Here is a 17,410-nt window from a genome sequence, read left to right on the forward strand (position 1 = left end):
TTTGCAGTTGTATGTAACGTGTACTGACAATTGGCAGTGTCTGAACTTGCTAATGACACTGAACACCTAGTTTCTAGAGAACTAAACAGATGGACTTTCTACAGCAAAGGACTCAATGAAGCTCTGCTGAGGGGACAGGCTGCCAATTCCAGGGAACAGGAACAAAATGAGACTGCCTGACAGAGACTGTTTCTAGCAAATAAGATTTATTTTACCAGTATCCACCTCTATAACTACATAATGCCCTCCCCTACACACACTTTTTTTGTAGTCTCGGCTAGATGAGATTAAGTTCCTTTGTATGTCTCCTCTAGTTTGCAAATACATTGTATCGTAAGTGAAACGATGACTTGGATTTGGCTGTTAATACTGGCATTCAGGTGATGACCAAGTATTCTAGGTGATGACTGAATTTCTAAACTTAGGGGAGTTAAATGGTCCTGAGACACCAAAGTCACTAAGGGAGGCGCGCGGGGGAAGAAGGCAAAGGTGGCTGTAATTTCTGCCATGTGTAACAGACACCAGATAGTGGTTTTGTACTAGAAGAGTGTGAGCCTTCAGAATTTTGGCCCTATTTATACTATAAAATACATGACACAGGATCTAATTACAATACAGTTGTCCCTAAAACTGGATATGAACATTGTTCCAATATGTAGGGCAGACCACCAGACCACTTTAACCATGATGAAGCTAGAGATCTGACAAAGGCTCCAGCCCAGTTATAAAATACAGTTAAAATCATGTCTACACTATATAATGGAATGCTTTTAACAGGGCTAGGAAGTAACCAACTTGTAACAGATTCCATGACACTGAAGTCCCTGCCAGCATTTCAAATACAAAAAAAGTGCCAGTATACATTTACCCACTGTTATATAGGAGGGTTATATTCATGCTCCTCAATGATTAACACACATGAAGCTTTCTTAGCTCTGGGAAAGTAGCTGCCACACTGAAAACCTCACCTGGCGGGGCTGGTCCACAGCTTTCTGGGGATCACTCTTCACTTTGTTGCTGGGATGATTTGTGATCTTAGTGACAGGCTGCTTGAAGATTGAGGCTGTCTGTCTGACAGGGAGTGCAGTATTTAAGTCAGGTTTACCCTAAAGATTCAAAACAAAAAGAAAAAAACATTTTTTGCCAGAGCAAAGTCAAACTCAACACTCTTATTAATGAAAATATTTGTGAATCAGTTTTAATTAGACCAGATCTACCTACAAGTAGGTCTCATACCCAGATCATGACTTCTGTCTCATACAACTCCCACATACAAGCATTAATTCAAAGGCTAAATCCATGTGTGATGTTCTCAAAACCAACAGTAATATACCAAAAACTCAAAGAGATGGAGAGGAGAAACCTTCCACTGTAACTTATTCTTACTTTGGCTTGGTTAGAACAGTCATAGCGCATCCTCTGCCTGTTCTTATTCATCTTACTCATCAGCATTTTGCCTGTGCGAAAGTCGAAAGTGCTCAAGTCCATGGAGCTCCCCAGGTAACGGGCCAGCTGAGGCTTGCTTCGGAACTTCTTCCCACTTGGGCTGAGAAAAATACAGAGGGAACAGAGAGAGAAATTAAACTTCCTGGGCTCTGGCTGATACCAATGTTAGTTTCACTACCAAAAAAAGGCGCTAGGTTATTATTCCCTTTGTGGCAGGAAAAGAGGATACTGGGCATCCAAGAATAACCCCCTCCTCACTCATTCACTCTATATGGATATCATAGAATATGTGGGTTGAAGGGACCTCAGGAGGTCATCTAGTCCAACCCCCTGCTCAAAGCAGGACCAATCCCCAACTAAATCATCCCAGCCAGGGCTTTGTCAACCTTGACCATAAAAATATCTAAGGAAGGAGATTCCACCACCTCCCTACGTAACGCATTCTAGAGTTTCACCACGCTCCTGGTGAAAAATTTTTTCCTAATATCCAACCTAAACCTCCCCCACTGCAACTTGAGACCATTACTCCTTGTTCTGTCATCAGCTACCACTGATAACAGTCTAGATCCATCCTCTTTGGAAGGAACCCGCTTTCAGGTAGTTGAAAGCAGCTATCAAATCCCCCCTCATTCTTCTCTTCCGCAGACTAAACAATCCCAGTTCCCTCAGCCTCTCCTCATAAGTCATGGGTTCCAGTCCCCTAATCATTTTTGTTGCCCTCCGCTGGACTCTTTCCAATTTTTCCACATCCTTCTTGTAGTGTGGGGCCCAAAACTGGACACATGACTCCAGATGAGGCCTCACCGATGTCGAATAGAGGGGAACGATCACGTCCCTCGATCTGCTGGCAATGCCCCTACTTATACAGCTCAAAATGCCATTGGCCTTCTTGGCAACAAGGGCACACTGTTGACTCATACCCAGCTTCTCGTCCACTGTAACCCCTAGGTCCTTTTCTGCAGAACTCCTGCCGAGCCATTTGGTCCCTAGTCTGTAGCAGTGCATGGGATTCTTCCGTCCTAAGTGCAGGACTCTGCACTTTTCCTTATTGAACCTCATCAGATTTCTTTTGGCCCAATCCTCTAATTTGTCTAGGGCCCTCTGTAGCCTATCCCTACCCTCCAGCATATCTACCTCTCCTCCCAGTTTAGTGTCATCTGCAAACTTGCTGAGGGTGCAATCCAGACCATCCTCCAGATCATTTATGAAGATATTGAACAAAACCGGCCCCAGGACCGACCCTTGGGGCACGCCACTTGATACCGGCTGCCAACTAGACATGGAGCCATTGATCACTACCCGTTGAGCCCAACAATCTAGCCAACTTTCTATCCACCTTATAGTCCATTCATCCAGCCCATACTTCTGTAACTTGCTGGCAAGAATACTGTGAGAGATGGTGTCAAAAGCTTTGCTAAAGTCAAGGAACAACACGTCCACCGCTTTCCCCTCATCCACAGAGCCAATTATCTCATCATAGAAGGCAATTAGATTAGTCAGGCATGACTTGTCCTTGGTGAATCCATGCTCACTGTTCCTGATCACTTTCCTCTCCTTTAAGTGCTTCAGAATTGATTCCTTGAGGACATGCTCCATGATTTTTCCAGGGACTGAGGTGAGGCTGACTGGCTTGTAGTTCCCAGGATCCTCCTTCTTCCCTTTTTTAAAGATGGGCACTACATTAGCCTTTTTCCAGTCATCCGGGACCTCTCCCGATCGCCATGAGTTTTCAAAGATAATGCAATCACTTCCGCCAACTCCTTTAGCACTCTCAGATGCAGCACATCCGGCCCCATGGACTTGTGCTCGTCCAGCTTTTCTAAATAGTCCCGAACCACTTCTTTCTCCACAGAGGGCTGGTCACCTCCTCCCCATGCTGTGCTGCCCAGTGCAGGAGTCTGGGAGCTGACCTTGTTTGTGAAGACAGAGGCAAAAAAAGCATTGAGTACATTAGCTTTTTCCACATCCTCTGTCACTAGGTTGCCTCCCTCATTCAGTAAGGGGCCCACACTTTCCTTGACTTTCTTCTTGTTGCTAACATACCTGAAGAAACCCTATGGCCTAGTAGGCTAATCTTCTCCCTCTTACAGTTACTGTGGAAGAGAGAGGGGAAGAACATGTTAACCTGTTCTACACATCAAGGGCCAAATTCAATTCAGGTTTATGGAAGGCACCCAGATTATACCAGGACCAAACTTGATCTTGAACATTCTGCTTCCAACTCATTACCCACTAGTTCATGCAAAAGTATGTCGATTTCCAAGCGTCAGTTCTCATGAGACTGTTATATTAGAACAGCAGCATGATCTTCACAGCACCTTTCTTTTTTCCCCCTCTTTGTGACACAGTTTTAATAATAAACTTCTGATTTCAGTTTGATTCTTAACTTTACAATGAGGTATTATGTAACAAGTTAGGAGGCAAGAAAATAAGTAGTTAATCTGTAAAGGGAAACAAAGTAAAAAAAACCCTTTCATTTTAATTAACAATAGAACAAATCAAAACTTTGAAAGACACTGCATTAAAGATGCACTTTTAAATGTCTGATTTTATGTGATGGACCACAGTCAAGCAAGTGTGCATCCATTGGCCCAATTGCTTTCTTGTTTTTTATATAAAACAAACTTATGGTTGTAATAAGTTACTAAATAATGGGCTGGATTCTCCTCAATTACAATGGTGAAAATCAGAAGTAAACCCACTGAAGTCAATAGAGCTATACCAATGCGAAATTGTGAGAAACAAGAAGTTTGCAAAAGAAAGTCATTTCCATGTAGCATTGTCCATTACAAAAATACATACAGCTCATCATTCAGTAGACTTCTCATTTATTCCCTAGCATCCTTATCAGTAGCAATCAAAACCTTAGTTTCCCCTTGTCATAAATATAAAGGGATGGGTAATCACCTTTAAATCCCTCCTGGCCAGAGGAAAAACCCTTTCACCTGTAAAGGGTTAAGAAGCTAGGATAAACTCGCTGGCACCTGACCAAAATGACCAATGAAGAGACAAGATACTTTCAAAGCTGGAGGGGGGGGGAGAAACAAAGGCTCTCTCGGTTGTTTTTGCCGGGACCAGAGCAGGAATGCAGGTCAGAACTCCTGTAAAGGGCTAATAAGCAATCTAGTTAGATATGCATTAGATTCTGTTTTGTTTAAATGGCTAGTAAAATAAGTTGTGCTGAATGGAATGTATATTCCTGTTTTTGTGTCTTTTTGTAACTTAAGGTTTTGCCTAGAGGGATTCTCTATGTTTTGAATCTGATTACCCTTTAAGGTATTTACCATCCTGATTTTACAGAGGTGATTCTTTTACCTTTTCTTCAATTAAAAATTCTTCTTTTAAGAACTTGATTGCTTTTTCATTGTTCTTAAGATCCAAGGGTTTGGGTCTGTGTTCACCTATGCAAATTGGTGAGGATTTTTATGAAGCCTTCCCCAGGAAAGCGGGTGTAGGGTTTGGGAGGATTTTGGGGGGAAAGACGTTTCCAAGAGGGCTCTTTCCCTGTTATATATTTGTTAGACGCTTGGTGGTGGCAGCAATAAAGTCCAGGGGCAAAAGGTAAAATAGTTTGTATCTTGGGGAAGTTTTAACCTAAGCTGGTAAAAATAAGTTTAGGGGGTTTTTCATGTAGGTCCCCACATCTGTACCCTAGAGTTCAGAGTGGGGAAGGAACTTTGACAAGTTCTGACCTGTATTCCTGCTCTGGTCCCAGCAAAAGCAACACACAGACTGAGAGAACCTTTGTTCCCCCCCCTCCATCTTTGAAAATATCTTGTCTCCTCATTGGTCACTTTGGTCAGGTGCCAGCAAGGTTATCCCAGCTTCTTAACCCTTTACAGGCGAAAGGGTTTTTCCTCTGGCCAGGAGGGATTTAAAGGTGTTTACCCTTCCCTTTATATTTATGACACCCCTCTAGCCAGGTGGAGGACAATACCACATACGGAGTCACCAACTGCATACTATGGCTCATATATGGGAAATTTACATCTTCAGCCCATTTACATGCCTAGTAACATCCAAACCCCACATCGCTCAGACTCAGTGCAACAAAGCTAATATGCTAGCATGCACATTTAGTTTATAAAGGCCAGGTAACTTTTTCCATGCACATATTTCTATGAAATAAAAAGATCAGCAGTGCTAGAAACAAATCTCTCAGTCATAGTATCCAGGTATCAAGCTTACCTTCTCTCGCTAGCCTGGCAGTATACTCAATCCTGGATCTATTTGGACCAAACCTTCAGCGCTTGACGTTCACGTTCTTCTGTTATTTCTGGAATTATTCCACTTTCCCTAAAATCTAAGTTGGCATTTGCAGAACAGGTTTCAGTGGAGGTTATACAATTCCCTTTGTATCAGATGACACCCCAGCTTTCCTGGAGAATCTGAGGCACTTTTGTCCATTTGAAATTGAACCACTACAAGAAGAAGAATGGCCTTGAGTGCTAGACGCAGCGCACAAGACTTCAAGGCACTGATGAGCATACTTGACTTTCTCGTGTCCCATAGACTACGCACTGACAGTCAGTCCAGATGAAACACTCAGTTGACAGTTGATGAACATGACTAGCACCAATTTCTGCAGAATCCAGGGTTGAAAGCCATCCTGTCTGGGACTATTAGGAGCATCAAACTTTAGTCCCTTGACCTTTGTCAGGACCATTTCCACGAGAAAGACTGGTGAAAAGGCACAATCCATTGACTGAGAAACCATTCTGGTTAACACCCCTTTTCCTAGTGGTACGAAAACAGGTAGCTTCTTGTTCAGCAGCGTGTGAAGACAGCTACCTACCTCTGGTGTCCCGGAATGTATGAAGTTCTGGTCTGCTGCTCTCTCATTTATTCAGGAGGATCTGTAACAGACTTATTCAATCTATGATCATGTTCTCTTTCCCTACCAAGTAGAATATGAATATCTTGTGGAACAGGAACAGAACCTCACACTTCCGTATCTGTCATGACCCAGTGCCTCCTTATTTTTGTGGAACAAGCTGACTCAAGTTACCAAGACCATCTTTTGGAATCCCAGGTCTCTGAAAGTCCTGCACGTGTACATGACCATTCTCATCTTCAGAACACTCATTTGCATCTATTCTTCATGGAGACATCAAGCTTTGTAGGTGTGGAGTTCCTTTCCATAGACTTCCCTTCTCAAGATAGCAACCATGAACACATCTATCATATGGGCAAGAAGTTTGGAAGTCCACTTCTAATTGCATAATGCCACTATACCCAGAGATCATCCATTACCCAATATGATGCAAAACCTCCAATCTTTTTTCCAATACAACTAGCAAAATATTTTAAGCCAGGCATGCCAACAAATGGTAACTGAAAGCTATTATCTGTAATACAGCACGCAAAGAGTCATAGTCCCGAGAGGAAATCAATCAGTTGGACTAGTTGGCAATTGATGACAGTTTGACCCATATTAAAAAAAAAGTCTGTTAGGAGAGCATGGTAATTCTTAATCCCAAAGCTACCTACCTTAGATACTATGCTGACTTATACCTGGTGGATGCTACACAAACTAAGAGTCCAGTAATGGAGGTGGCAAAGACTCATAAATCCACTTGAGACACATAGAGCAAGTTATCTGTTTTTCTAATTCTAGGAGAAACAGAAGATGGTCTAAATCACAAACCTTAAGGGTTTTTTTTTTTTTGAATCACTAACATTATTACTTTTTTTGTCTCAACTATAAACTATCAAAAAGGCTCAAACTGTTTTGCTAATTTGAGATTTTAACTAACAGAATTTGGGATCTCCAAGGTTTCTACTAAATGGCTGAGCATCTCTTGAAAATCTATATTTGTCAGGATCAAATGATGTAGGAATCCAGCAATGCAGGAGTAAAATAATCTCTAAGCAGAGTCATCTTCATATTGAAAAGACACCTTCTATTTACCAAAATCATCCTCTCAAGGGTCTTCTTTCAGGGCAACCAAAATGGAAAAAAACCCTTCTCAGTGGAGAAATTAACTCCCTTAAATGGTGCAAGGAAGAAGGAGCTGAAGAAATAAACTTCAGTCATGAGCAACAACAGATCAACTAGTCCAGAGGTGGGCAAACATCTGGCCCGTGGGACCCTCCTGCTCAGCCCTTGAGCTCCAGGCCAGATAGGCTAGCCCCCGGCCCCTCCCCTGCTGTTCCCCCTCCCCTGCAGCCTCAGCTCTCCATGCTGCCAGCACTCTGGGTGGCGGGACTGCAAACTCCTGCCAGGCAGTGCGGCTGCAAGAGCCACCAGACTGCCCCAGTGTTCTAGAATGCGCAGCGGTGCGGCTGGCTCCAGCGGGGCGATGCGGCTGCCTGTCCTGGTGCTCTGAGTGGCATGGTAAGGGGGCAGGGAGCGGAGGGGTTGGATAAGGGGCAGAAGGTCTCGGGGAGGGGGGGCAGTCAGGGGACAGAGAGCAGGAGGCGGTTGGATAGGCGTGGGGTCCTGGAAGTGAGCGGTCAGCGGACAAGGAGCTGGGGGGAGGGGGAGAGTTGGATGGGTCAGGAGTTCTGAACGGGGCAGTCAAGGGGTGGGAAGTGGGAGAGGGCGGAGGCCAGGCTGTTTGGGGAGGCACAGCCTTCCCTATCCGGCCCTCCATATAGTTTCAGAGCCCCGATGTGGCCCTCAGGCCAAAATGTTTGTCCACCCCTGAACAAGTCAAAGCCCACAGACTCTAGAAAAGGCAATGAGTAAAAAGAGATCCCACAGAGAACAAGATGGAATAAACAGATCTATCCCCTGAAAATCCTGGAAAGCTAGGGCTAGCATGAGTGAGAAAGCCAATATGACCAGTCTAGAAGTCTCACAAAAGACTTATGAAAACAAGAATAAAAGAGGCGTCCTTTGTCCCAGTCCAGATGGAACAAGGCTGACCCCAAAAACTCTTGGAACAGAGTCTTTGCTGTCATCAATGAAGTCAAAACAGATAACACTCAACCTGTGGAGAATCTCTGGCAGGGGAAGCAGAGTCATTCGCCCCATGAATCCAAAAGCTCTCAATTGTGAGATGCAAAGCGAGAAAACACTGAAGAAAGACCATGTCAGAATAGTGAACATCCCTTCTGGTGTCGAGCACAGGTAGAATCAAGGCACTTTAAGTGAAATATCCTCATGAAATCTAATATAAGCCACCCTGAATTCCTCTCTCTATGTCTCTTACAATCTTAAGGATCTGACTGATGAGATTGAAAATAAGCCAGTCTTTTTTTTCTCCTGCCTGCCAGTCTCCAAAATAAAGATGGAAGAGTCAGCAGCATACCCCCCTGCTTTTATCAGAGCTCTCAGCAATAGCGGCAAGTGTTCACAAGCCAAAGATATCACAAATCTTACAGAAGGCCCAGTTTGAAACAAAAGACTCAGATCCAGTGGTCTTGCTTGCAGTCACACTGACTTCTCTGGAAGGCTCTTGTTTTCTTGATCCCAACATGCTTGAAGAGTAAAGGCTGAGAATGTCTGAAAAAGTAATCTTCCCGTCTTACAAAGGGGTGTTCCATGACAGATTTTAGCACTGAAGGCCTTGTACTGTTTGAGATTAGACTTTGTGCCTGCACCAGCCAGAACAGACCTTGACAGTCTCTCATCTGAACTTTTAGCTGGGGCACTAATTGGCACCACCTGCGCTGGCAGTTCATTTGGTGTTATCCATCAGAAGCTACTGCTAGAGGGATGTGAGACATGAGAGGAACAAAAATACCAAAGTTAGCCAGAGAGCTGACTGCATGTATTATGGGGCTGGCTGAGACTCCAAAGAATCAAGTATGCGTCAGATGTATTGAACAATATCCTGTGCCAAGGACACAATCCCTAGCACCTGCTCTAACTCATTCTAAGTAGAAACCTGAAGAGTGAAGCAACTTCTACTCACAACTGAAAGTAGCCTACAAAAGCATCCTACTACGGTTCTGAAGATGCCTCTGACCAAATCCCCAGAGTGAAGATATTGGGCTTGGTCCAAAGTGCTAAAAAGGCATCTAAGTGCTGGAAAAAAACTATTTTATTCTAAGTATATGCCTTGAAAACAAAAAAGGGATACTGTACCTAGTGTCTTGCTTGAAGAGCACTGAAAGATCAGAGCCAACGCTGTAACAGTTAGAAGCTAGTGAGAAGCTCATTCACTAACCACAATCAGAAAGTAACTGGTGGAGGGTTCTGGGGCCTCAGAGATTGTTGTAGCTGGAGCATGCTCAGTAGGACACAGCCCTTGAGACAGCCTACAGGTACCTCAGAGGGTCAAAAAAACCTACGCACTAGTGGAGTTTTCCACTTGACTTGCTCTGGAGGCATGAGACTCAGGAGTGGTAATTCTGTGTTTATGCCTTTTTGGGCTGCTTTGAAGACACACAAGTTTTTTTCTTTATAGATTCCATAGTTTTCCCCTCCCCGCTTTGCAGCTCACCAAAAATTTCAAGATTTGCCATGCATTAATGTTTTTGAAACTAAACGAATTGGAAGCATCCCAAACAAAGGGGCAACAATTATACACGTTTTGATATGAAGTTTTAGAAGTTTGGAAATATCTCTTCCTGAAAAAGTTACACTATCAGCAAGCAACTTGCTATATTACCGTGATAATTAATTTGTAGATGGGCTTCTTGGCACTTTACCAGCTACTAAAAAGAAAGGAATTGCAAAGGGACAAATGATTTTTTATGCTTGTCCATCAAAAGGTATATCACATTATCTGCTTTCATGGCTTGCCTCAGCACTAACAAAAACAGAAAAAGGGAAGCATTTCCCCAGAAACAGAAAGTCTCATTAGCTATTCACAGACTTTCTGGGTGCAGATTACAATGAATGCATCACAGCCTATTCAAGGGTCAGCAACTGCCAGGTGCCTGCTCTATATGTGCAGCTCATCCTTTGTTTCATTCTCATTACATTCTTAAGAAGAGAACTGACTGCAAGCTCAAACTCATTCCCATTCCCTTCCACCTCTCCTGTTAAGCAAGTTTCCTCCCCTCCTCCTTTCCCCTTTAAGCATATACAGTACCAAATAGAGATTCATAGAACTTGATTGAAATGCAAAGGACAGAGGGGGGAGGGGAAAAAAAAACAACAACCAGATCTTGCCTACTTTTAAGGAAATGGGAGACAGGAACCTGGGTACAAACTGTGACCACATGCAGCTGTCTAAAGCCTCAACCTCCCCCACCCCATCTGAGAAACAGAAAGCCACAAAAAAATTTTTTTTACACCGCATTTGTTACAATACATAAAATGCTTCTTTCCTCCTCTTGCACTTGCTGCATTACAACTTGTCATCCTCAGACTGTGCATTCAAGTTCTTTAGTAATACAATCAAAGTTGTTTTCTCTTGCAGCAGTTGTATGTCTGTGAACACAACGTTCTGAGCACTCAGCTCACCAGAACAGGTGTTGTATGCCCCCATGCCACCTCCCTAGCAGTAGGCATCACTCTTGCTAGCTGAAGTTGGCTGCTAAGTACTCCTCCATATCTCTGCCTTCCAGCACACCCCACCTCTGAAGGCATATTTCATTTGGACAACATGACCCTTAAACTGCAGTGGGTACTAGGTGACCCCAATTCTCCAGCTTCCCCTGTCCCTAACACCACATTCGACTACAGTAATAAATATCACCACCGGCTACAAAGACAACTGGGTACAACGGTTACGTATCCCCCACCTGCCTCTTCTACAATTCCTCACGTGCCTAATGCTCCCTCGGGTTTCCCCTCTCTAACTGCACACTACTCCTAGCTCAGTTCAGTACTCCTACTCAGCACACTACTCCTAGCTCAACTCCCGTACTAGGGGCATTTCTCTTCTGCTCAGTGCACTGGCGCCCCCTACATGGCCAAGCTCCTACAGTCGCATATCGTAAAACTGTTAACACACTCTTGCCAGCAGATCCATGCAGTGGTGTTCCCTGCTCCTTAGTAATAGGCCTCATTCTGACCAATGACTTCATGTAGCTTGAACCCCCTGCACTCAAACAACACATAGGGCACATTCACCCAGACTTTAACAAGTTACCATACACCCATTAGCCTACAGATAAATAAAAAAAGATGAGGGGCAGATCTGTAGCAGGGTAGTGAACTAAAGAAGCCAAGTCCACTTTTATAAGAACTCCTGTGATACCCATTTACAGCGGAATAACTGGAAAGCATGGTTCACGTGAGGCATTATACGAGCCTCACTTTGGGAGCGAAGGGCTACCAGCAGTTTTACCTAGAGAGGTATTTCTCAGAAGAATTTTACCAAAACTATATTCCCTCCCAGACTGGGTTGATTTTTTATGTATGTTGGTTGAAGCACTGTGGGGGCAAGAAACTCACAAATAAATGAATGTTATGGGGTTGACTGATACAGAGTTGTTTGGGGAATGCCTTTCTAGACAAAACTCCTAAAAGGAAATGCTTCTGAGGAATCTCTCTCATGACAAAACTGATCACACTCTCTCTCTCTTCCTGGTCTCCAAAGTGAGACTTTTGGAATTTCAGGCAGTGCCTGAAACCATTTGCAGGTGAACATTCCCTGCCCTCAATATTATTCTGCTCCATTTAGGCCCAAAAAGAGCTCTTACAAAAGCAGACACAGCTGCTCTCTCAGTTCTTTTAGTTCTGAAGTCACTACTCTGTCACAAGCCACACCCTGGTGAGAAACCCAGCCCCCTCACAACCAGCTGCTGGGAAGTGGGAGATTGCTGCTAGAATTCCATCCATGAACCATGCTTAGGGGAGAGCCTAATCTCCAACCAGACTCTGACTAGTAATGTCAGACACCCAATTCCAGGCTGACCCTGGACAGTGGAATGCCTCCTCTCTCCCTATACAACCACATTCACTCTCCGCAAAAGGGAAACTTTTACATAAAGAGTTAATTTCTAACTTGTGATTACAGAGAAAACCTTCCAAACACAAAACTACTGTACAATCCTCTTATCCTGAAGAGCACTTCAGAGAAGTACTAACTGCCACCACCATTCAACTCAGATGAGTGTTAATTCTTAAGTCTAATGATGGCACAAAGGGCTTGTATTCCAATCATTTTGGTGCACAATATCTAACTTCCATGAACAAATTACTGGAATTATACGTATACAATATGTAACTGAACACACAAATGGTCAGCTAAACAAATGTCAAAAACGCAGAGGTGTTAAAAGTGACAAGTATTTTTTCCACACTGTGGGCTGGTCTACATTAGAAAATGAATATTGACCCAGCTACTCAATTTACAGTGGCAGTCAAAAAAGCTAACGGAATGTTAGAAACCATTAGGAAAGGGGTAGATATTAAGACAGAAAATTATCATAATGCCTCTATATAAATCCATGATATGCCCACATCTTGTATACTGCATGCAGATCTGGTCACCCCATCTCAGAAAAGACATACTGGAATTGGAAAAGGTACAGAGAAGGCAACAAAATTGATTAAGATTATGGAACAGCTTCCACATGAAAAGAAATTAAAAAGCCTGGGACTTTTCAGGCTGGAAAAGGGACGGCTAAGGGGGAATATGATAGAGGTCTATAAAATCTTGTGGAGAAAGTGAATATGGAAATGTTATTTACTCCTTCACAACACACAAGAACTAGGAGTCAACCAATGAAATTAACAGGCAGCAAGTTTAAAACAAACAAAAGAAAGTACTTCTTCACACACCGCAGGGTCAACCTGTGGAACTCTTTGCGAGGGGATGTTGTGAAGGCTAAAACTATAACAGGGTTCAAAAAAGAACTAGGGAAGTTCCTGCAGGAACTGACTATTAGCCAGGACCAATGACTATTAGCCAGGATAGGCAGTGATGCAACATCATGCTCTGAATGTCCCTAGCCTCTGTTTGCCACAAGCTGTGAGTGGATGACAGGGGATGGGTCATTTGATGACTGTCTGTTCTGTTCATTCCCTCTGAAGTACCAGGCATTGGCCACTGTTGGAAAACAGGATACTGGGCTGGATGGACCATTGGTCTAACCTAGTATGGCCATTTTTACGTTGCTCAAGCCCACGGCTGTGAAAAATCCACACCCCTGAGCAATAGAGTTAAGCGGACCTAAGCCCCCATGTATGCAGCACTAGGTCAAAGGAAGAATTCTTCAGACAAGCCCCAGGGCTCTCTCTCACTATAGGCACTACAGTGCTGCAGCTGTAGCACCATAATGTAGATACTTCCTACAATGGTGGAAGTGGTTTTTCCATCGCTGTAATTAATCCAACTCTCTGAGAGGCAGTAGCTAAGTCTACACCGGGAGTTAGGTCAGCAGTGTGATTTTTTCACAACCCTAAGAAACACAGCTAGGATGACCTAAATTTGAAGTACAGACCTGGTCTTAGTAATGCAGAATGCAACAGTAACTAAAAGTTTAGTTATTGCATAAAAGCTGTATTATACCTTCTATCTTTTGCAAATTGACATATCTGGAAAATTCACTGTAGACAAATGGAAGGTGCCCTTAATTTTGTAGGCCCAGCCCTCAGGCTCCTGAACTAGTAGGTATATCTCACACATTTTGAGCAGCGGACTCAAACTGCTAAAAAGAGGTCTTTTCTTTCTCCTGCAGAAACTATGAGCAACAATAGAAGGGCTTCAGAGAAGCAGCCATGTTCGTCTGTATTTGCAAAAAAAAAAAAAAAAAAGTGTACTTGTGGCACCTTAGAGACTAACAAATTTATTTGAGCATAAGCTTTTGTGAGCTACAGCTCACTTCACTGGTTGCATAGAAGGGCTGACATTTTCAATCTATATACTCAGGAAGATGACATTGCATTGATTTATACTCAGTCCAAGTCTGAAAGGTCTCTTCATAGCCATAACGGTTAGATTTTAGAACTGAAACCTATGATTTTGCAGAAGTTGATGGTGTACATCTCTTTACTCTTCAGGGCCAAAATCCCTATCTGCCAGCTCAGTGCAGTAGGGGAACTCATGCTGCACTCCTCTGCTCAACACCCTCCCTGTCCCCCACAGCTATTCTACTTCAACTGTAAGATACCATCATCACGGCAGGTTTGGCAGATCCTGGGTGCAGTGGTACTGCCCTTGTGAATTCCCTGTGGGCACTATGTCCCACCTACAGAAATGTAACACATACAACTACATTAATATACATGATTCTGGCAGAGTGGGCAGCTCATCCATACCACATGCTTCCCCCAACAGCACAGTCACTGATGGTAACAGATTTCATGCTAACAGAGCAGGTTGAGGCCTCCCCCCAGGACTCTACAGCACATTCATCTTTAGTAACAGACATCACAGAAGCAGGGCAAATCGTTCCTGACCACCCCCTGCCCCCGATCTCATAACAGGCTTGCCTACAGAAATAGGTATCAATGTGACAGGGCAGGTAGCCCCTCCCCGGACACAATGGCTCACCCTGCAACCAGTCTACAGCATATTCACATATAGCAACTGATAACACTATCAGCATTGCCTTAAGGTCCCATATTCTTCCTGCAACATCCACCTCCATGGCAGAGTTACCTACGGAGACAGACATTAGTAGGTCAGCCTTTCTTCCCCCTACTCTCCCAACTCAGTGGGCTCTAACAGCACATGCATTTATAGCAAGCTATTACTCTGGACCCCATGGCCCCCTGCGGCACATTCACCTAAGGTAACAGACACCAGTGCAGAAGGAGGATACTGGGGGGCTGCTCACCCAGCCACACTGGTGTCTACTACTACAGAAGAATGTGCCATCTGCTACCTATAACAATGTGGTAGGGTGGGTGCCCAACCCCACCGCACGCTCACTTATAGTGACAGACATCACTGGGTAGGGCAGATGCTTCGCACCCCATGGTCCCCCCAGCCCCCCAATGGTACATTCACCTATAGTAATAAATATTAGTGGACCAGGAAGGACAGGCTCCCTGTACCCCTCAGGCCCAACAGCACCTATATAAGAGACATCTGACAGGGCAGGGGTTCCCCCCAGACCACCTACTGTACCTTCACTTATTGCAACAGACATCGGAGGCAGCTCCCGGCCCCCATAGCACAGTCACCTAGCGTAACGCATGGCTGCGGCAGGGCGGGCGGCCCCCGGCACCCCATGGCCCCCCCATGGCACATTCACCTATAGTAATAGACATCACTCTTGCCGGCTGAGAGCCCCGACTTTCTGGTCACTTCTTCCCTTTTCCATCCCTGCGGGAGGGCTGAGCACTCCCACCTCTTCCGCTCCATCTCCGCCGGGGCTCGGCCTGCGCTGGCTCCCTCCTCGCTCCGCCGCGATCACTGAGCAGCCGCCGCCGCCGGCTCCCAGGCTAGTTCCACCGGCTGTTCCCGGCCGCCGCGCACTCCTCCCGCCGCGGGCAGCGCCGGCTCTTCCCTGCTGCGGCTACTCACTCCTTCCCCCGCCGCGACGGCGCCGGCTGCTGGGTCCGCCCCCCGCCCGCGAGAGGTGACGGCTCTGGTGGCTGTTCCAGTCTCCCGCTCACCACAGCGTCGCCCCCTCCGCCACAGGCTGTTCTTCTGTGCTTACCTCCTCCCCCTACCAACCGAGACGCAGCTGTTCCGCTCTCTGTTCACCACCACCCCCAAGCGGCGCCGCGGCCCTTACTCCCCCCGCCACCTCTTGAACGCGGCTGTCGCTGTTCCTCTCTCTTTTCGCTCCCCCCTCCACCGGAGCCGCAACCCCTCACTGCTCCTGTCTCGCCTCAGCTGTTCCACTCTCCTTCCCTCCCCCCGAGAGACGCTGGGGCTACTACCCGCTGCCTGAGCGGCGCGCGCGGCGGCCGTTACTCCCCCTCCCGACAGCGCGGCGCGCGGTGGCCGTTGCTCCGCCCCCTCGGCGCCAAGCTGGGGAGGGGGAGACAGACCACCCTGTATCCCTCCGCCCAGAGAGACCGCGTGCAGCGCGCGCTGCTCAGCTATATAGTCCCCTCCTGAGAGGAGGGGGCGGGTGACCTGCGGGGGGGGGGAGAGGCCCAGCCCCACAGAGCAGTGACCCACACGTCACCCCCTACCCCTCACACAGCCCCCACCCAAAGCCCTCCACGGGGCCCCCAGCCTCGGCAGCGACCCCATCTCCCCCGGTGCCCCCCCTCCCTCAGTGACCCCCACCCCGTCATCCCCCAGCGCCAGTCTCCCCCGGGACCTCCGCCCCATACGGTCCCCCCATCCGCCCCCCACTGACCCCTGACCCCCCCCCGGTGCAGCACGGCCCCGCGCCCCCTTACCCCAGAGCCGGCCGCCCCTGGCCGCCTCTGTGTCCCGGCAGATCCGCCCTGGGCATCTTCCCTCCGCCCGCCCCTGGCCGGAGTGAGGGCGAGCCCAGCTCCCCGCGCGGCCAGGGGGCAGGGGCCCCCTTCCTCCCCGCCCGCTGGCGCCCCCTGCGGGCTCGGCCCCGCGCCGCGCCGCGCCCGGCTCGCTGCCCCCTGCGGGCCCGGCCCCCACGCGGCGCCCCGCGGGGGCCCCGAACAGGCGGCCCCGGGGGGGACTGGGCGGAGGCCCGCGGGGAGCCGGTGGCGGGCGGGTGTCTCTCCCGGGGACCCACCGCCTCTGCCCAGAGATGGGGCCCGGTCACCCCTGCCTGGAGACGGGGCGGGGGCATACCTTGCCCAGGGCCCTCTCTCCTCTGCCTGGAGAGCATCGCGCCCAGGGACCTGGCGCTTCTGCCTGGAGACGGCGGCGTGTCTCCTTGAGGAGCTTGTTGCCTTTGCTCGGCGCAGAGGCGAGTATTGTAGGCCATGCAGCCCCTACTTTGGCCACCCCTGAAGAACAGAGCCAGAGGAGGAGCAGGCCCGGTTTGGTTTGCACAGGGCTGGTCATTAGAGGCTATTTTCTAGGAACAGGGGTTTTTTGGTCCTTTTTGTCCCAGGGATCCGTACTGGGCCCAGTCCTATTTAACGTATTCATAAACAATCTGGAAAAAGGGGTAAACGGTGAGGTGGCAAAATGGGCAGATGATACAAGACTACTCAAGACAGATAAGTCCCAGGCAGACTGCAAAGAGCTACAAAAGGATCTCACAAAACTGGGTGACTGGC

The 17,410-nt window shown here is 46.9% G+C and overlaps 1 protein-coding gene across 5 annotated transcripts in view; it reads right to left on the bottom strand.

Annotated features, from left to right (window-relative positions):
• The window catches only part of MBD3 (methyl-CpG binding domain protein 3), a 34,431-nt gene extending 17,705 nt beyond the window's left edge, over positions 1–16,726 (bottom strand). The window contains exons 1-3 of one of the 5 annotated variants that reach the window (XM_073324503.1): positions 16,601–16,726; positions 1,387–1,546; positions 969–1,106 (exon numbers count right to left, since the gene is read on the bottom strand). In XM_073324503.1, the coding sequence (XP_073180604.1) occupies positions 969–1,106; positions 1,387–1,546; positions 16,601–16,656 (354 nt within the window). In that variant the 5' untranslated portion in view covers positions 16,657–16,726. Of the gene's footprint in view, positions 1–968; positions 1,107–1,386; positions 1,547–2,782; positions 3,133–15,495; positions 15,969–16,600 lie in introns of those variants that run through there. The other 4 variants (XM_073324502.2, XM_073324504.2, XM_073324499.2 and 1 more) reach the window with 4 other exon arrangements.
• Positions 16,727–17,410: the final 684 nt, after the last annotated feature.

Source organism: Lepidochelys kempii, chromosome 25 (assembly GCF_965140285.1).
Source record: "Lepidochelys kempii isolate rLepKem1 chromosome 25, rLepKem1.hap1, whole genome shotgun sequence".
NCBI lineage: Eukaryota > Metazoa > Chordata > Testudines > Cheloniidae > Lepidochelys > Lepidochelys kempii.